The sequence below is a fragment of the Clupea harengus genome, chromosome 2 (genome assembly GCF_900700415.2).
Source record: "Clupea harengus chromosome 2, Ch_v2.0.2, whole genome shotgun sequence".
Taxonomy (NCBI): Eukaryota; Metazoa; Chordata; class Actinopteri; order Clupeiformes; family Clupeidae; genus Clupea; species Clupea harengus.
The window spans coordinates 25,233,260-25,254,466 of NC_045153.1; the positions used below are offsets into that span (position 1 = coordinate 25,233,260).

Below are 21,207 nucleotides of genomic sequence, written 5' to 3' on the forward strand. Positions count from 1 at the left end.
ACCTCTGCTGAGATATGAAACACACACACACACACACACACACACACACACACACACACACACACACACACACACACACATCTGTAGCAGTGTGAAGCATACACCTTTACACCCTGCCTTTACATGTTTTAAACACACTGGTAGTGCTGATTGTGTGATGCTCAGCAGATCCCAGCCCAAGCCCTGCTGATGCTTGCATACTCCTCTGCTGCTACTGCTGCTACTGCTGCTACTGCATTGCAGGATATTTCAGTAAAGCTCTATTATTCTTGGGCTACACAGAGAATACATTACCAACCCCACACTTCCTGCTTTAAAAAAAAAAAAAAAAAAAAACATACGCCTGGATTAGATGTCTGGAATCTGAGTCTCGTTTATGGAGCTTTTAAATCCTCTTTTTTCAACACAGCCCCAAAGCTGCTGGAGGGAGGAACAGACACCGTACCCCCTAGTAGTAATGCTACCCAGGACATTGAATTTTGGAATGTGCTTCATTGAATGGTGGTTATGTAGGTGGATCAGGTGGCATTTACAAATATCTGAGACATGCCAAACTGAAGATTAGTGACCCTACTGGGCTAGAAAAACACGAACTGTAAAACTTTTTGCTGTGACCATGCTGTATACAGTTTCATGTTGGACTAAATTGAATTGTAGCTATTCTAATGGTTTCATTTAGTTCTTGTAATAGAAAGCTCTGCTCTATGATTGAACAGTTCTAACCCTGGAGTTCTCAGCTGTGACCTGTATGGTTTGTAATGTCTGCCTTCTTGTTCACTGTCCTCACCAGCATATCTGTGTGTTTGTGTTGCGCTCTGCAGAGAGGAAGATCCCGGAGGAGGACCTCATCATCCTGGTGGACGGCCTGAACGAGGCCGAGTTCCACAAGCCGGACTACGGAGACACCATCGCCTCCTTTGTCACCAAGATCATCTCCAAGTTCCCCCCGTGGCTCAAGCTCATCGTCACTGTGCGGGTCAACCTACTGGTGAGGAGCTCGTCTGCTGTCCCCTCTCTCGGGGCATCTGGGGAGATGGTTGTCAGGGCTATCAATTGCACACCAACCACATTTCTTGACCGGGAAAAAAACAGCAGTTGCGTGAATGTTTGAAAGGTGTTTGAAACTGAGAGACTTGATTTGTGTGTAAGCTAACTTCTTTGAAGCTGTCGGGACGAGATCCAAATGTCAGGTTTGTGCCACGCTCTTCTAGTGATTGCTGTGTAAGATCTTCCAAACACACAATCCTCCTGTTCTATGAGGCGGTGGTGAAGCTCTAGCATTCTCTCAGTAGAGCCGTAAGCCTGTGCGCTCCAGCTCCGCAGCACACACGCAGCACACACACACACACACACACACACACACATACACACACACACACACACACACACACACACACACACACACACACACACATACATACACACACACACGTCAGCTCACCTTCTCCTGATCGTGGCGTCATTAGCACCGCCGCTAGAGGTGTCCCCCGGACCTCTCGGGAAAACAGATGCTCCTCGTCTCCAGTGGGCGGGTTGACTTCCAGTCCGGTGCTCCGTCATCTGTTCACCACGGAGGAGGTGCACCCGGTGGCGGCAGTGTGCCACGGTGCCTTTGGGTTGGGGAGTTAGTCATAGAGCATAGAAAATGGAGAAGTGGGCAGTGGAAGAGTACAGAGGTTGGCTTGACACGCGATGGGATGAAGTCCTAATAGTCCTCACAGTGTGTACATGTCAAGGAGGACCTTTTTCTGTTGCATCCTCCTGAAAGCTCTTGCCTCTAGCCTGACTGTCACACTAATATATTTAATACAACATAGTGGACAGAGCAGAGCTGTGTGTGTGTCTGTGTCTCTCTGTGTGTGTGTGTGTGTGTGTGTGTGTCTGTGTCTCTATGTGTGTGTCTGTGTCTCTGTGTCTGTGTCTCTCTCTCTCTCTCTCTGTGTGTGTGTGTGTGTGTGTGTGTGTGTGTGTGTGTGTGTGTGTGTGTGTGTGTGTGTGTCTCTGTCTGTGTCTCAGTGTGTGTGTGTGTGTGTGTGTGTGTGTGTGTGTGTCTCTGTCTGTGTCTCAGTGTGTGTGTGTGTGTGTGTGTGTGTGTGTGTGTGTGTGTGTGTGCGTGTGTGTGTGTGTGTGTGTGCGCCCCAACCCCTCTTTGTGTCTCTGTCTCTGTTCTAGGCAGACAGCAGTGGGTGTTAGTCTGAGGAGGGCTGACCTCCTTTTGTTTATCCTCTCTCCATTGGGATTTTCCTCCTCTCTCGTTCATTTTGTTTTATTGCATTCTTCTAAGCCTGAGAATCGGTGTCTTGTATTTTAATCCTGTTTTGACTGTCTTTGTTTATTTGTGTGTGTGTGCGTGCGTGACACAAAAGACAAGGGGAGGGAGATAGAGAGAGACAGGAAGCATTATAAATGACAAAAGTGGAAACATTATCTTTTATGTTTTTATGGGCAACAGTCTTAGCTGGGGTGGATATTAATCTTGTGCTTGTGCTAGACTGGGTCTCAGGCTCCCCCTCGCTCCTCTGCAGATTGAGGAGAGGGCCGCTGGTGCTGGTCTCCGTGCAAATTGGATATGCTGGATATGTAGTGTGTGTGTGTGTGTGTGTGTGTGTGTATGTAATGTGTGTGTGTGTGTGTGTGTGTGTGTGTGTGTGTGTGTGTGTGTGTGTGTGTGTGTGTGTGTGTGTGTGTGTGTGGCGTGGTTGAGCGAGTAGATCTTGGCTTCTCTCCTGCTGGAGTCATTGATGAGAGAAGCTCAGATGAGTCTCCCTGATGAGTTCCTCCACCAGCAGCACAGGAAATTACTCATGAATCTGAGGGGATGCTGACGCCTAATCAAGTTGGACTGCGGTCGTGAAGCTTGTGACGTGTGTGTGTGTGTGTGTGTGTGTGTGTGTGTGTGTGTCTGTGTGCGTGCGCAGAAGTAGAAATAGAGAGAGAGAAGGCAGTAGGTACAGGAGCCATGACATCTTGAGTCTTGGTGTTCTTAAATGGAAAGAAAAAAATTAATGCAATACCTTCGTTAACATTGTTTTGACTGTAGGCTGAGGGAATGTAAGGTCCTCAGTTTGTTTGCTGCGTCTTAACTTCATTCACCTTTCTGTCAACAGGAGATCACAAGCCTGCTGCCCTTCACTAAGCTCTCCCTCGACGAGTACCCTGACCACAAGGACATCGGCTCCGACCTGAATGCCTACATCCAGTACCGCATCAACGGCAGCAAAGACATCATGAACAACATCTCGCTCAACGGCAAGGCCGACCCGCTGATCGTGGGCAAGGTGAGCAGCCACCTGATCTCGCGCAGCCTGGGCTCCTACCTGTACCTGAAGCTGACCCTGGACCTGTTCGAGCGCGGCCACCTGGTCATCAAGAGCGCCAGCTACAAGGTGGTGCCCGTCTCGCTGGCCGAGCTCTACCTGCTGCAGTGCAACATGCGCTTCATGAGCAACTCGGCCTTCGAGCGCTGCATGTCCGTGCTCAACGTGGCGCTGGCCTCGCTGCACCCCATGACCGACGAGCAGCTGTTCCACGCCGTCAACGCCGGGAACGTGCGCGGCGAGCTGCCCTGGGAGGACTTCCAGCAGCGCATGGAGCTGCTCGCCGGCTTCCTCATCCGGCGGCGCGACAAGACGCGCATGTTCTGCCACCCGTCCTTCCGCGAGTGGCTGGTGTGGCGCGCCGACGGCGAGAGTTCGGACTTCCTCTGCGACCCGAGGTGAGTTTTGGGTGTGCCGCCGCCGCCGCCGGCCGTGTTATTTCCACCGCGTGTGGTCAAACGGTGCTGAGACCCACACGGCTGTTTGCCTCTCAGCTTTTTCCCCTCCCCTTTCTTTCCCCTTTGCAGCCTGAAGGCACTTTGGTACAGGCATCTCCTAATAGACAGCTTTATCAGAACAGGGGGAGGGTGGGAGGAAGTCTCTCCTCTGTGCGAATGTACTCTGCGCTGTGGTTCAATGAGTTCCTCGGAATGGAATGAAAGGGATTGGGATGGGGGGGTGGGAGGGGGGGCTCGATCTGGAGAGGAATGTGTGGCCATGCTCTACCCAGCTCGGTAATGAGTTCCACTGCAGCACAATGGAGCTCCTCCGTGGGCCCCGGTTCTGAACTCAAGAGAAGAAACATCTGAGCTGGCTCTCAGGCCCTGGTGAAATGATAACATTGCTCGAGTTCAAATGCTGTGCTGTTAGGGCCTTGTATTTTGACCATAAATGGAGATGCTGCACTGCCATTGTCCCTGCGAGACTGAACACACAAAAGCCCTTTTCAAAAACAGCAGACTATCTAGTGACGAATCGCATTCGGATCTACTCGAAAACACTGTGAAAAGGCCAAAGCACAAACAGATTGTTTGGTGCTGAATTCTTTGAATTGTTTGTCATACATTGTAATCAACCCATCAGTGTGTTTTATTCCTGATGACTCAACAGATGTGCTTCAAGTATTGCCTGCTCTACAATAGCTCGAGATCTAGCTATCTATAATGGATACAGACCATACCCCTATCACTGAAGCAGGCTGCTGCCAACACTGGGATGTTAGACTGAAAGGGGAAAAAAAAGAAAGGGAGAGAAAAAAAAAACCAGTGAATTTCCAACTACATCCCTCAAACGATAGCTGACACATGATATTTCTCCCTGCACTGCTCCTGAGCTGCATTCCATGGGGAAGGGGGACAGGGGAAACGGGCTGTTTGGCAGGAACTGTCAGCATCCATCCTTTCCTGCAGCCTCTGTCACGTGCCTCCCTCCACCCCCAGATATGTGGAGGTCCGCTAGACTTTCTGAGTCTGACACCAAAACATGCCCCTGCTCGTGTTCTATCTCTCTCTCTCTCTCTCTCTCTCTCTCTCTCTCTCTCTCTCCCCCTCTCTATCCCCCCTTGCTTTTATATAAACATGATTTAGAGATCAATGCTGGAGCCATCTGTCGGCTTGAGCCATCTTTCTTTTCCACCTTAATTAAGTTGGAACTGAGAGAATTTGCTTGCTACTCAGGGATGCGTTTTTTAATGAGATGGTCTTCAGATGCTCTGCAGCGCTACGGGCTTGGAGTGATGGAAATCGTATTTCCGACAAGAAGTCCACTGGTATACCGTTTTCCCCAGTCAGAACTAGAAAATACATCAATCGGCTCGACACTCGTTTCTTAGCCGTCAATAAGAACCTGGTGGAAAGTTTGTGCAAACATGGCCAGAGGAAAGAAAAAAAAGAGGGCAAACTTTTTTGCGGGGATATAAGGATTTCCGGGTGTGAAATATGCATGCAGCCATCTGAAATATTAACACGTAATCTGCCATTTGTTCCACTTGGGCTCGGCTGGATTTGGCAGATAGCTCCAGCTCCAACAAACTTCAGAATGAAAAAGTTATCCCTCAACAATGAGGCCCACACTCTGTATGCCTTTGTGTCACTGTCTAATTATGATGAGGCCCGTGGCCTCACTTTTCCCCAGTTTGGACCTGATGCCCTCTGTCTCTGAGGTGGCGGCCTGCCCTCTTCTGAGCTCGAGTGCATGGCCTCTCCTCCTGGCTCTTGAAGCCACCAGAGGCTCTCTCTCGGCATTGCTCTTTCAGATCACGCCAGCGCTCACTCACAAAGGTGACTCAAGATGCGGTACAAAAAAAAGGAAATATAGGGGGCAATAAATGGGGAAGGGGAATTAAAGGTGACAAAAGTGTGTAAAGGAGAGGAAAAGGAACACACACACGCAGACACACACACAGACACAGACAGATGCAACGACTGCGGTTTTTATGTGGTGATCAAAGTGAGCTGCATTCATGCATGGCCTTTTAATGAAGTTCTCCGTTAATTAACACCAGCGCAAGCTCTGCCAACCACGGGAGAGAGCACAAGGATGCTCTTTCTCTCTCTCTCTCTCTCTCTCTCTCTCTTTGCTCTCTCTCTCTCTCTCTCTCTCTCTCTCTCTCTCTCTCTCTCTCTCTCTCTCTCTCTCTCTCTCTCTCTCTCTCAGCGTGTCCTTGCTGGCCAAGTAAAGGCCATCGAGACGGTGGAGAATGGTTAGGTAATGGCTGAACTAAAGCGGGCCGATGAAAACAAACATTAAAGCGCTGTGGCCAGAAATTAATATCTCCCCTGTAATCCCTGCCCGAAAATCTCCACATGAAAGGGCATCCCCTGAGGGGGACGGGGGAAGGAGAAAAAAAAGTTTAAAAAATCAAACGATGTGGCGCAGACAACAAATGTGAATGTCACCAAGCTCTGTTGCACTTCAAATCAATTGCGCTTTGTCACACCGCCGGGCCATAGCCCAATTTCACCCTCGTGCTGGGTCTCGGCTTTGTCGCCGATAATAGACCGCAGGAATGTTCGCATGAACCTGTTGAACTGCGTGCGGTTCTTTACTGTGCGCCAAGTGCAGCCAGTGTTTGAAAGCCAGTTTTCATACTTTTTTTGATTGATGGGTTCTCCTGGATTTCTGTAAGGGAACTGACATTAGGTTACCAGGAACGACATATCAAAAGGAATGGTGCGATTGCTTGTGAAGGGCGACATTCATCCACTTAACATTGCTGCAGTATCTAGCAAGGACAGGCTGCATTCATCTTAAGCTTTTGTGAGGAACGTCTCGGCCAGTGGCATCTAATGTGTTTCTCTCTGTGCCCCGCTGGGTTCTGCCGTCACAGGAGTGGGCATGCACTTATGGCCTTCATGCTCTCGAGACAAGAGGGGAAACTCAACCGGCAGCAGACCATGGAGCTCGGCCACCACATCTTAAAAGCACATATTTTCAAGGTAACATCCATGTTTCTCAACTACTGAGGAGATCCAAGCTTATAGACTTATCTTTTCAATGTGTTATTGCCCAATGGTATCTAGCCCGCGTCCTGTTGGTGCAGTGTGCTTGAGTGAGTGTGTGGTATGGGGTGAGTCGGGTTGCATTGTCATTGGCAAAATAACTTCAGGACCAGATCATGGGCCAGTGCATCAGTGCCTCTAGCCACTAATAAAGTCTGCTGTTTCATGTTTCCGTGCGTGTGCGTGTGTGTGTGTGTGTGTGTGTGTGTGTGTGTGTGTGTGTGTGTGTGTGTGTGTGTGTGTGTGTGTGTGTGTGTGTGTGTGTGTGTGTAGGGTCAGAGTAAGAAGACCGGTGTGTCCTCTAGTGTGCTGCAGGCTCTCTGGATCAACTGCAGCACAGACAGCCTTTCTGCTGCTCTGGCGTCCCTCAGGAACATTTACACACCAAACGTCAAGGTGAGTGAGGCAAACACACACTACACAGTTTCTTCCCCTCTCTCACACACACACACACACACACACACACACACACAGGGTGTACTATTTGAACACATCTAAGATTATTTTTTTACCTGGTATAACTCGATACAGTAGCTTGTGATGTGTGATCAAATCCCAGTAGCTTGTACACACAACACATCAAGGTGAGGGAGATACATCCCATAATGTCAAGGTGGAAACCTGAAACCACACAGACGGAACATCACTGTGAACACAAACGCACTGCACATAAACCTGTACCTATCCAATAGTAAGGAGAGCCTAGCCTTCTGTGGACTAGACACACACCTTCTGTTCCCATGTATCCACCATAAAAGTTTGCCCAATCTGTGATGTACGTGTCCAGATAAGGGTTTTTAATCACCGCGCTGCTAGGAGTTGAACAAGGGGCTAATGTGGAAACGGTGCTTTCTTCTTCCAGAGGAGGGCTCATTGCTAAATAAGGGGCTTTGCTTGGTGTTTGTGTGAGATTATGATATTTAGGAGTGACTCTGACGTTATCTCTCGCACACTTTCCTCCCTTAATTGCCTTGTGAGAATGAGAAAGGGGGGTTCAGTGCCCTTTTGGTGGGAGGCGCTCATCGTCTGAGCCACCCTGCCTCCACCTTTAGTGTGTGTGTGTGTGTGTGTGTGTGTGTGTGTGTGTGTGTGTGTGTGTGTGTGTGTGTGTGTGTGTGTGTGTGTGTGTGTGTGTGTGTGTGTGTGTGTGTGTGTGTGTGTGTGTGCGTGCGTGTGTCTGTGCGTGTGTTTCTTGGGGTTTATGAAGTATGTAAGTGATCTGTTCTCTTGGAATGACTGGATATAGTAGTGAGCCAGCTGCCCACCACCATGTGAAAAGAGAACACAGAATCAAATATAGAAGCCAGAGGCTTAAAAAAAAAAAAAACACACACACACACACACACACACACACACACACACAAGATTGATGCGGCTTGCACTCTTGGCCATTACTTTGATCCATTGTCTTCTCGGAAGTATGACGTCGGGAAAAGAGCCTTGCCATTTGAAGTAATTACAGGCCCTTTCTAGATTAGTGGTAATTTAATAAACAAAAAGGACAGGCTAATGGCAGACGCGGCAAAATTACTTTTTTATGTTAAACCGTAGCCCCTCTCTGACGTGTATACCACTGCTCAGTCGGGGCTGTGAAAGTATTTCCATCCTCCAGCCCACCGAGCGGTTATTAGCAGGAGTGATGTATGCTAGCTCAAAGCAAAACTGATCCAACAGTTTTTTTTCTCTTCCTTTGTAACCATTAGCATTACTCATAAAATGTCTCATCCTGTGCTTCCCCCAACACATTGCATCTATATCTCTCCCCCCCCTCCCCCTCCCCTCCCCTCTCTCGCTCTCTCTCTTGCTTTCTCTGATATATGCAATGGGTAAGGAGTATCACTCATGACGACAACCGCAGAAGGGCTTTTTCATTGTCTCTCGTGATCCTCCGGGAATCGTCCCGCTCGTTTATTAGGTTGTGGTAAATAAAACAAATTCCATTTCCCATTGCTTTTAACACTCACTAGACCCAGTCCCGTGCCCCAATGAATCATTTATGCCGCGTCTCTTTTATCAGGGAGGGGAATGAAGCCTGATTAATGCACTCAGCAATATTAGGATTGTGCGCTCCTGCTACTTAATGCACTCGTAATTTGCAATCTTCATGTTCGGCTGAGCAGCTTTTCATTCAGCTAATTCCGTGAAAAGGAAATTAAATGTCTCTGAGAGGACGTGGTTTGAGATGCTCAGTCTGAGCAATGAAGTTTAACTATTAGACTGTGAACCGTTTCTAATCAAACGATCCTTGTTCTGGAGTTCATTCTCTGTGAAGACAGTTGTTTACAGTTTCAGTTGGAGAGTTTATTTTATGCTCATTTGTGCAGTGGTATGGTTTCTACAATTTTACATTTTAAAACAGATATATTTTAGAACAGCATAGTAAGTGATAACATAGTAATGTAACATGCTAACCTATCACCTAACAGTCCCTTCCAGAACTATATTGCTGATCAACAGTCCACCACAAAGCCCACCATTGATCAGCCATTACTGACCACCAACACTATAACCCCTTGTGTTGTGAACATGGGGGGGAGCCAACAAGACACACTGGGCAGTATTGCAAATGTCAAGCAAGATTAGCGTCGTCACCTCAGCATAAACCTAACCAACCTTCCAACACACTGTTTGTATGTCACCTAAGCTATTTAAAAGGCCTGTGTGTGTGTGTGTTTGTGTGTGTGTGTGTGTGTGTGTGTGTGTGTGTGTGTGTGTGTGTGTGTGTGTGTGTGTGTGTGTGTGTGTGTGTGTGTGTGTGTGTGTGTGTGTGTGTGTGTGTGTGGCTATAGTTTCAAAGTGTGATCAGTTTAGCTGGTGGTTACTTTGCTTCTCCTGTTAAACCTAAAACAGAGACCGACATTCAAAGCAATAAATCCAGTTGCCCCTGGCTACCGTTTGGATCTCTCCTAGCCGCCATAACGACACAGAATGCCATTGTCTCCCGCTCCAGGTGAGCCGTCTGCTGATGCTGGGCGGTTCCAACGTGAACTACCGCACCGAGGTGCTGGGCAACGCGCCGGTGCTGTGCGTGCAGTCCCACCTGGGCCACATGGAGATGGTGGCGCTGCTGCTGGAGTACGGGGCGCGCGTGGACGTGGTGGCCGAGAACGGCATGAGTCCGCTGTGCTTCGCCTCCGCCGCCGGACACCAGGGCCTGGTCAGCCTGCTCTGCAAGAGGGGAGCCAAGGTCAGTCCGCTGAGGGGGAGGAGGACAGGAAATGAATGTCATCTGAATGTGCACAGCTATTGTTAATATTTGCATATGCTGAGTATATTACCTGTCTGCAAATTCAATAGATAAAATCTGTTTCTATACAACGACAGGGTTTGTAGTTTGGAGACGTAGTTTTTGTGCACAATGTGGCTTTTCAGAGATATCAGGTTTCTTTGATTCCCACAAAGCACCTATCCCCTGACATGAATAGTCTACACAATAGTTTTTCTTAAAGAAAAGGTTTACATTACTTCCCAGGCCAAAAAGCTTAGTTTAGGGAAACTGGATTTGTGAGCTATGACATTAATCTCAGAGACGCTTTCTGTGTTGCTTGTTATTCTGTAAAGCCTTTTTTTATTAGCCACACTGAAAGGTAAATTCTGCATTGACACTGTGAAAACAGTGCGGTATATTTTAACCTACATCAATTACTTGCCAGAAATAACTAGCACCGATCTTGGCCAGGGCCTGCTAAATGTGTCTCCTTCCTGTGTGCCGAGCAGGTGGACCATGTGGATAAGAGCGGCCAGTGTGCGCTGGTCCACGCTACCCTGAGGGGTCACCTGGGGGTCATCCAGTACCTGCTGGAGCTGGAGTGGGGCGGGGAGGGCCCGCAGCACAGTGCAGGCCTAAAGAGCAAAGCCCTCCAGCAGGGCCTCATCGCTGCCTCCAGTATGGGACACACACAGGTGAGCAGCGATGCACACACACACACACACACACACACACACACACACACACACAAACATGCATACACATAGGCTGCACACTCAAGCCAGCAAAAGGTATGTACATATAAATAGCAAACAGTTATTATTGATTGGAGGGAGAGAATTTGTGTTTGAGAGAAATTTTGAGCAGATGAGTTACCAAGAGGATGCACACAGACCCGATTGTGATTCACACACTAATGAACACTAATGCACACCTTGTGGCTCAGTATCCATTAGGCACCAGCACACACACCCCCTCTTCCACCACCTCCATTATGTGTGGCAGAGAGCCCCCAGAGTACCAGCTCACCTCTCCTCTCCTCTCCTCTCCTCTCCTCCTCACCTCTCCTCTCCTTTCCTCTCCTCTCCTCTCCTCTCCTCTCCTCCTCACCTCTCCTCTCCTCTCCTGTCCTCTCCTCTCCTCTCCTCTCCTCTCCTCCACACCTCTCCCTCACTGGTCTCAAGCCTCATATGTGTGCATTGATCTGACCACAGAGGGCCCCACGAGCAGCTCCTGCCTGTGCTTGTTTGTCTCGCCCTCATTACGAGAGCTCAGACCGCCGGGGACTGGCCCGAGCTGGATGGGGCTCCACCAGCCCAGGTGCGGCTCCATCCACCCCCCCCCCCCCCACACACACACACACACACACACACACACACACACACACACACACACGGCCTCGGCCCGATGGCAGGAGGTTGAGGAACTGGACACAGGAGGAGACAGACTGGGGGATTGTAATGAGAGCAGCCTGCTACTGAGCTGAATATATCTTAGCTCTCCTCCCAAAAACACACACACACACAAAAACACACACACACACACACACACACACACACACTCTCACGCTATCACATAGCTTCAGCGCTTGAGTCCCCAGAGATTCATTTATCATCATGCACTGGAGGAGCATAACTCGCGCTGGCTGGCTGGGATCAATCCGCCAGTGTCAGTTTTCATCGCTCCCATTCTGTTCTTTTTCTTGTCTGTCTCGCTCACTGTGGAAGTGCTGGAAGGTTTTATTGTATGTTTGGGAGCTGAAGAGTCAGTCTCTCTCTCTCTCTCTCTCCCTCTCTCCCTCTCCCTCTGATTCTCTCTCATTAATCAACCCTTCTCATTTGGCAGGTGGTTCGCGGCTTGCTGGCATTGAATAACGAGCACACGGTGCAAATTGACGGCCATGACACCCTGTGGGGAGAGACAGGTACAGTGCAGCTCTTCAGTACGGCTTTTTCTTTTTTTTTTACCCCCTGAATCACACCGTTATGTCACTCGGCTTCACATCGCTCTTAATCATCGTCCATGGTCAGATTAACTCCAGCCATAATTGTCCATGTGTGTTTTTGTCGTTGTGTCTGTGTGTTTCTGTTTGAGTGTGTGTGGGAGGGTGCGGTGTCAGTGTGCGTAAAAGCATGAAATGGGTTTTTCTATTGTCCTGTGTCTTCATTTTGTCCAGTCACCTCCGTGGCATCTTTAGATGAGACCCCTTAGTCTGTCACAATTACATAATACATATGAGCCCCATTCCCCCAAGTGAGCCTCCTGCGTCTGCCAGGCCCTCATTTTCCTGGGCAGAATCAAGCACACGCCGTGGCGGTGTGCTCCACTCTTCTTCATCTTAATGGAGTGTCATCAGAGCCTCCTCCAAGCTAAATGAGAGCTTCTCCACTTTCGGGACCAAATTATAGGCATCGTCTCCTCTGGCCATTGGAGCACGGAGCCATCGCTTTAATCCCGCGTCCAGTAGGAGGCAGGAGACAGCCATTTGTCTTGCCTCATTAGAGACTGTGCCGGTGCCTCTCCTCCTCATAGATCCCTATCAGAGGCAGAGTTTGGCCTCAATACCTGTTAAAGATCTGAAAGGGCACATTGATTGGGGGGAGCAAGGCAGAAGAGAGCGCCTGCGTTTATCGTCAGGCTGAAGCACTGCAGTTTGTAGCAGTTAAGGCAAACCGTCTGGGGAGGAAGTGAGTGCAGAACATGCTTTTTCTTTCTTCTTCATCTTTCTCACCTCAAGATTAGGTTCATGAAGCCTGTGAAGGTTTTCTTTTCTGAAATAGAGGAAAAGAAAGGGGGAGGGACAGAGGTAGAGAGCAGATGGGGTTTTTTGATGAAAAGAAAACGACATCAGGATAGAGGAAGATACAGGCACGAGGTCTCCAAGGGAGACGGCGGCAAGTAACAGTCCTCGCAGCTGGAGATTGGCTCGGGAAAAAAATTGTGGCGAAAAGAAGACTGAGCAGGGGGAACAAAAGCACAAACACAAGTTGAGGCCCCGGCAGTGTCTCTGTGTGTGAGTCACCCAGGGTCTCAGATAAACGCAGTGCGTGGCTGTCTACAGGGGACTATCATTCCTTGGACTGAATAAAGAACAGGCCTTGAGGCAGGACGCAAAAAAAAAAATGCATTTCGAAATTCACCCACACACATTACACACACACCTAAGCACAAACTCCAGCTATTTGGATAAACTCAGAGTTATTGCTCGTACATTACATTTCAATCTGCAAACGGCACTAAGTAAACACTCCTCAGAGGGTCCTTTGGGGCATTTACAAATGCAACTGGTAGGAAGTCGAATACTTGAATGCTGAGAAATAGATTTGAACTGATTGGGGGGGAATAAACAAACACCGAACTCAAGCACTTCCCAGGCGTATTCGCCTCATTTATACATGCTTTCAAAACAAAACTGAAAATTTCATCTCAGGCACACCAGTGCATAGTGCAGTGTTGATTTATGCCTCCTTGAGCGTCCATGATTGTATTTTTAAACAAGGAAATAAGTCACCCCAGGCCTTTCAAACCTCTGTAACCATTCAGTAGACACTTATTTGAACCCACAGTGTAATGCGATTGCTGGAGTCATTGTTATTACTAGACTTTTCCTGTCAAACAGACTCTCTCTACCAAACCTCTCCCATTATGCATCTCTTCATTTCTCATGTGATACTGCTGAGTCCAACACGTTCACTGGCTTCTAGGGAAATGCAGTGAAGTCGGAGTGCAATGGCAGCTGAGCGAATGAACAATGACTGCTCTGTGCTTGCGCTTGCTCACAGCCGGGTGTCCCAGTAACAGATGATATAGGGATTTAGGTCAGCCCATTAGTATATAGGCTGTCTCCCGCACCAGTAGCTGGTGCCTCTGTAAAATATACTCGCTGGCAGGAGCTCCTTCTCGGAGGGGGGGCCCCCCCCCCACGCTCATTACATCCCGCGGCCAACAGAATCTCATTGTTTCATGCCACGTCTTCTGTTCCTTGCAGGATTGTCCTTGTTTTAAATGAATGTATGGTTCTGGATATTAATAGCTGACAGGAGCCGCGTTTTTTGCTCACTGAACACACATACTCTTGGGGAGACCTGATGTGTTGAATATTAGATCAGAGCTCCCGTTATGAGATGTTATATTACAAACTCATACATTATTTATACGGCAAGTTATTACCACTCACCGGTTCACGAAGGTGAAGGTGGCGTTCCAGCCGAAGATCACATATCCGTGTACAGTCATTTAATGCTCTATTTGCTAACGGCCCCCAAACTCATGGCCTCATTTCTGTTCTGAGCCTTTTCTGCCTGCTGCCTGGAACAGGAATCCCTCAGCCTTGGCAACAGCCAAAGTCAAAGGGCAAAAGCAAGGTTCAGCGCGTGCCTGGGGCCATGGGCCATTGAGCAGCTCCTTGGATGGAGTGGCATGCACCTTAACAAGCCTGATGATCTTCCAGACGCTCCTCTCTGTGACCCCCCCGCGGAGAGCGACGGCGATAGCCCCCGCATTTAATATTCATGCACAGCTGTGCTTTGGAAACCATCACTGGAGATGATTACAGGGAAGAGCTGTGGGGGGATAAGAGGCCCGAAAACCACACGCCATGCAGTCTCTGAAGCCCCCGCAGTAGCAAAACTAAATATTACTCTCTCGCGATTAAGGCCCTTGATATAAATGTTAATTAGATGATTCCGTGTCAGCTGTGCCTCAGCCAAGATGAAGAGAGGAGACGCCTGGGAAGAGCAAATCGCCCCGCGAGAAACACGCCTGCGAGACGGCACCCGTCGATGTATCTGACCCACGTATACCCTTGTGCTGACAGCTCGTCGACAGAAAATATTGTTTCGCGTTTTGACAAGCCAAGATTGCAAACATTCGGAAAATAACATCCTGATGCAAATGTAACCCCCCCACACACACACACACACACACACACACACACTCCTCCTTACACACACCATTCTTGGTTGAAATTGGATTACATTCCGACACTCGCAGGTAAAATGCATCCCTGAGATGAATAAACCTGAGTTGTGAGTGAGAGCCGTGCAATTTTTCCTCAGTAACGTGTCCTCAGTTTATTTGTGCTCTCAGTAAGACAGAAGCTCAGAGAGAGAGAGAGAGAGAGAGAAAATAAGGCAAAACACGCTTTGGGCTGAAATTCTAGCTGCTGAGCTACAGGTCTTCAGTTTGACATGAACAGACGGATGACAGCAGATGGTTTTACGAAACAAGATGCAACAGCAGGGGAGTTTTTCCTCCGTGTTGTAGCAGTAAAAGAAAAAGCCTAGTGTCTCACACTTATATAACTCAATTTTGGAGGTGAACGCTCGGCTTTAGCCCAGACATGTTACCTCATGTAATAAATTGATGACTTGAGCTTAATATCCTGAGATATACAGTAGCCCAGCAGGCCTTATCTTATATTGCTTTTGTCTACTGTAATTATGCCAAGAAATCCTTTTAAATGATAAAAATCTCCCATCATGCAGCCTTGCCTAATATCGGAGTTTTTTGTGCCCCGAGTGTTTAGTTCTGTTGGATTATTTAGGATGTGGTTATGGCCTGTGGGGCCGCGGCATCAATCATTTACAATAGTGTAGCTGGGCAGGAGTCGACATGTTTCTGTCGCATAGTGTTTAGTCCAGCAGCCCCAGAGTGTGTGGTTAGCGGAAAGGCAAGGGTGACGGCAAGGCCATGGTGGGAGGTTTGCCCCTAGCAGGCTGGTGGTCGAGATGGGGGCCCTGGAGCCACACACAATAGAAGACATCCCCTGTCCTTCGTGGCAGGACGCCACGGCGCCGGCTTGATGGATGGGCCTCTGTGTCCATGGGTGACAACCGTATTCTTTACCGTCTCGCATTGTGGTGCCGACGTTCACTGGCAGCTGACAGCCATTCTTCTAGGCATGTCTGTTGGGATACCGACTAGCATTTAACGTTTAGCTGAGGCAGTTGCAACATTTCATCCGTCGAAATGTATTCCTCCCCCTGAAGTAATGAAGACTGAACATGTAATTTGCTCAGACTAGGGGATGTTCCAAGTATTCCCATGCAAGCCTTCAGGCTCCCATTTCATTAAAGTAGGTTGATTAGTAACACTTTGATTATACGACCTGTTGCTTAATCTGTAGTTCACTACATACTCAATTACACTAGATACTAACATGCTGACTTCGGCGCCCCCCCCCACACACACACCCTACCCCACCTCCACCCCCCGCTGCCAGTCCTCTTCCTCCCTCTGCTGTGCTCTGTGTTTATGAGCGTCATGGAAGTGTTGATAAAACCCAGAGATGTTTGTTTTCCATGTGGAGATTTTACGCCTGGGACTCTCTCCCAGCGCTCCAGAGGCGGAGATGTGTTGTAAGAACACATGAGAGAGATGGCAATCTGGCAATCTGCACCGGCCTGACTGAAGTAGATAGACAGACAGACAGAGTGAGTGATTGAGGAGAGGAGAGGCTACCCCTGTAGTGTCTTAAAACTAGGAGCCGTGCCAGAGATCTAAAGGATTAGAAAAGAGTATTCTTGAGTCTGTCTTCGGCGGCGATCAATATGGGCGGACTTACTGGGATAATACCCTGTGCAAGTGGACTGTTTTGAAATAAGACTTGGAGTCGTGTTGTGATGAGTCTGTAACACATTTTGGGTGACTGTAGAGAAGTTGTTTAGGTGTGTACGTTGCTTTATATGTGCGCATGTGTGTGTTAGTGTGTGTTCTTTAATTTGAGCATGTGTGTGTATTTATTTGCCTTTCGGTTTAGATGGTTGTCTATATACTGGTTCAGCTGTGTGTGTGTGTGTACGGTGTGTGTGTACGCTCTGTGTGTGTGAGTGTGGTTGTGTGTGTGTTTGTGTGTGGTTGTGTGTGTCTGTGTGTGTGTGTGTGTGTGTGTACACGCCATGGTGTGTCCGAAGCAGTGAGTGTGCTGGTAATGGAGCCTCCTGGTCCTGCAGCTCTTAGTGCTCGTCCCTGAGCCTTTCATCTCCTGGAGCTGAAGTAGCGACACATCCTGCGCTTACACACACACACACACACACTCCCATCTCCACTCCTTCCCGCTGTAGTCAAGACAACTGCCACAGCCTCGCAGCAGCCTCAGAACACTCAAGTGCCTCCTCTCACCCTGCCTCTAATGTGAAGGACTGGCAGTGAGATTCAGCCGTCTGCCTCTAAGCTGCCACATGTAACATTAGATATCAGTCTAGAGCAATGATGATGATGATGATGATGTGATGGTTATCCTGATCAGGAACAGAAGAGGTTGGATATTAGCAGGGTTTTTCATGATGCATGATGGGATCTAGATCCCAGCCGGAGTAGATAGCCTGCCATATAGGATTCCCATAATGAATTGTGAGAGCTACATTTTGCATTGTGTGTATTGGTGCATCAGATTTCAATACTAGATAGTCATTTTGGGAGGGGCTAATGCTTGAGCTTTCCTGTGAAACATCCCATTTCTACACTCCTGAGTTGTTGCCGTTGAGAGCGGACGAGGGGTTAGCTGTTATGAATTGAACTGTAGTTGTTAGAGACAGCTCTTCTGTAATCTCTGTTTGCCCAAGGCTAGTGAAACACTAACATCTGTGTTTGTTTGTGCGTGTGTTTGTTTGTGTTTGTGTGTGTTTGTTTGTGTGTGTGTGTGTATGTGTGTGTGTGTGTTCCACAGCTCTAACTGCAGCAGCAGGCCGGGGGAAGATGGATGTGTGTGACTTGTTGCTGGAGGAGGGGGCAGTGGTGCAGCAGGTCAACCGCAGGGGTGTGTCCCCACTCTTCTGTGCCGTCAGGCAGGGGCACTGGCAGGTGAGAGCCCCCCCCACACACACACACACACACACACACTTTGTCCCTCTCTCTTTCTCTCTAACACACATACACACACACACTCTGTCTCTCTATCTCTCTAACACACAGACACATATACACACACACTCTGTCTCTCTATCTCTCTCTCTCTCTAACACACAGACACATACACACACACACACTGTCGCTTTCTCTCTCACACACACTGTCTCTCTTTCTCTCTCTCTCTCTCTCTCACACACACACACACACACTCCTCTTACATTGTCTTACCCTTAGCGACAATGTACTCTATCATCTACATATAGGTGGCAGCACCACTCACCCTAACTGCATGAATACGGACAAATGAGCAGACAAATGCAAACTATTCTGGTTTGAAGCAGTACATTTAAAGAGTAGTAGCCTATATGAAACGCCATGACCTCTCTCTGTCCATTTTGTTTTTCCTCTCTCAGATCGCAGACTTGTTGCTGCAGCGAGGTGCTGATGTAAACGCAAGTGATAAACAGGGCCGGACGTTACTGATGGTGGCAGCCTGCGAAGGCCATCTCAGCACTGTAGACTTCCTGTTGTCAAAGGGTGAGTGACATCACTTCCTGGAAACCAAATTCTCTTGTCCATATTTTACAATCAGCTGCGTTTCACACTCAGAACATTCTAGGTGTTTGTTCCCGTACACCCTGTAATGGACAGCAGCAGTCCCAGTGCAAGGCAATCAAATTACCCTCTGCCAGAGAGGTGCTTCTGCAGCCTCTTGTGTGCTCATACAGAGACCCCTGTGTGTGTGTGTGTGTGTGTGTGTGTGTGTGTGTGTGTCTGTGTGTGTGTGTGTGTGTGTGTGTGTGGTGCTCTCAGGGGCCTCTTTAACGTCCACGGATAAGGAAGGGTTAACGCCCCTGAGCTGGGCGTGTCTGAAGGGCCACAAGAATGTCGTGCAGTTCCTCGTGGAGAAGGGCGCGGTTATCGACCACACAGACAAGAATGGCCGGACACCGCTGGACCTGGCTGCCTTCTACGGAGATGCCGATATCGTGAGTACCCGCTACAATCCCCTCCCACCCCACCCCACACACACACACACACACACACACACACACACACACACACACACCCTTCACGGCCGCACACTCGCCCACCGCTGAATCTCATTACTGGCAAATGAGTTTACCAGGCTCCCCGCGACGGCCAGCTTTCTTATGCCAGCTGCACGGTGCCACCAGACACCGATTTTGTTTCCCTCATGTTTATCCAGCTGGAAGGTGCGTGGACAGATTCCGTCGTCAGTCATTAAACGGCCGTCTTTTATGTTTGGTCTCTTGGAATCGCCTGCGCCACCCTGCTCTAAGGCTGCAGCTATCCTCACGCCCCGCATAGTTTTATACACGCATGGGATCAGTGGTGGCATGCTTTATTCATGCACATTTTATTGCGTTATTTTACTGCAAAGACCCCCCCAAAAAAAGGAATACGCCATGGGATTATTTATTGATGACCTGCTTGTGTTATGTGCGTGAACTGCCTGGGGTTTATAATGAATCTTTTGTTATGAAATGCTGCAAGACGAATGGCACTTAGCGCAGAGGAGGCTCTGCTGCACAGCATGAGGGAGGGAGGGAGGGAGAGAGAGAAGGGGTGTGTGGAACGAGCCTTACTAGCCGAGCACAGAGAGAGCATTAGCACCCTCGCCACTACCTCTCTGACTGGGTGACCTCTCTATCTCTCTCTTTCTTTCTCTCTCTCTCTCTCTCTCTCTCTCTGGCACAGGTGCACTTCCTGGTGGAGCGCGGGGCGGTGATCGAGCATGTGGACTACAGCGGCATGAGGCCGCTGGACCGGGCCATCGGCTGCAGAAACACCTCGGTGGTGGTGACCCTGCTGAAGAAAGGGGCCAAGCTAGGTAAGGCAGCGCTCCAGCGTTACTCATCTGCTGCATGGGACTGCAGGGGGGGGCAGGGGAGAGTTCCAGAGCTTAGTGCGTTCAGCAGGCGGTTAGACCCGGTGGTAAGACCTGCTGTTGTTTTCGGTGGCGTTTGGAATGCATGGCTGTATGCTGCGGTGTTTGTGGCCCTTGGAAAGGGGGGCTTTGTGCCCGTGGATTGGCCGGCGTGGTGTTGTTCACACCATCCTGCCCTTTCACAGAGGCTTAGCATGTCAGACACACGTGGATTGTGCCGGAGGCGTACAATCCGACCCCAAAAATGCCATTGTGTCTGTGAGGCAGGGAAGCTCCTGAATCATGTTTTTGTCAGGCGGCATTGGCAGGAATGCAAACGCAGATGAAATGCAGCCAGATGATATGTGGACGACCCGTGAGTGTCCCCTGAATGAGAGGATTATTCACCTCACGGCGACAGCTTGAATCATGTCGCCCTGGACACTCACTGTTTGACTGGGTGTAATTGGGGAAGCATGGTCTAACTGCAGACTCCCAGACCTTCAGCGCGGGTGTGCATCTAATTGGGCTCAACAACCAGATGAGACCTGATGCGCTGGCATGCAGCAATGAATAGAAATACCTGTTTTTATTGATCACATGACTCCCAAAAACGTTCTTTTTTTCTGGGAAGAGGGACTGTGTGTCTGTGTTTGTGTGTGTGTCTGTCTCTGTGTGTGTGTGTGTTTATGTTTCTTCCCCTAACCCTGCCTGCTCCTCTGCAAATGTTCAGCATGTGACTTCCCTGCCGTAAATGACATTCCCAGGTTGTTTGAGCGAGCCCCAGTTTGTTAGATGCTATCACAATTGCTCCAGTGAGTAGGCTGCCTGCTGTTCCCTCTGTCCTCTGTTTGTTCTGCTAGACCAGCTTATTGATAGCAGCGTGTCTGATTTTGGCACCTCTTCTATCAGTAGTGAGTCGTTAATCAATAAATACCTCTTTTAGTCCACCGAGGTATTGAGGGTTTAAGGTACCCTTCTTAATGGATGTGCTTGCATGTCACTTTCCACTCTTCCTGGTCTTAAAAAGTCCTAGTTTTTCTTTGCATGCTTCCTTGTTTCTTGCCCTGTCTCACTTTTCTCTCTCTTCTTAACTGCTGTCAATAACACTTAAGGCTACCGAACATCTCCTTATGATCGATCAGGTACAATCTTTAGGTAACTTTACTCCATAACCAAATTTCACAGCAGACATTATGGCCCGAGGCTGCTGCGGGTGGACATGCCATAACCTCTGCTCTCCTTTTTCGTTTCTCGTTTCCCAGGAAACGCCGCGTGGGCCATGGCGACGTCCAAGCCTGATATCCTCATTATCCTCCTGCAGAAGCTGATGGAGGAGGGGAACCTACTCTACAAGGTAAGGCTGCAGCTCCCTCCCTTTTTCTTTCGGTTGTTGGGGGTTTTTTTTTGTCAGTGAGCTGTAACTCCTTAGACAGTCTC

General features: G+C 48.9%; 1 protein-coding gene across 4 annotated transcripts in view; it reads left to right on the forward strand.

Moving 5' to 3' along the window:
• The window catches only part of tanc1b (tetratricopeptide repeat, ankyrin repeat and coiled-coil containing 1b), a 117,919-nt gene that overhangs the window by 92,188 nt on the left and 4,524 nt on the right, over positions 1-21,207 (forward strand). For 3 of the 4 annotated variants that reach the window (XM_031558172.2, XM_012836452.3, XM_042710628.1), the window contains 13 exons: positions 822-988; positions 3,108-3,715; positions 6,646-6,754; positions 7,091-7,213; positions 9,768-10,004; positions 10,535-10,720; positions 11,871-11,949; positions 17,695-17,828; positions 18,290-18,413; positions 18,690-18,865; positions 19,599-19,731; positions 20,883-20,912; positions 21,033-21,124. In XM_031558172.2, the coding sequence (XP_031414032.1) occupies positions 822-988; positions 3,108-3,715; positions 6,646-6,754; positions 7,091-7,213; positions 9,768-10,004; positions 10,535-10,720; positions 11,871-11,949; positions 17,695-17,828; positions 18,290-18,413; positions 18,690-18,865; positions 19,599-19,731; positions 20,883-20,912; positions 21,033-21,124 (2,198 nt within the window). The remainder of the gene's footprint in view (positions 1-821; positions 989-3,107; positions 3,716-6,645; positions 6,755-7,090; positions 7,214-9,767; positions 10,005-10,534; positions 10,721-11,870; positions 11,950-17,694; positions 17,829-18,289; positions 18,414-18,689; positions 18,866-19,598; positions 19,732-20,882; positions 20,913-21,032; positions 21,125-21,207) is intronic. The other variant, XM_012836453.3, reaches the window with a different exon arrangement.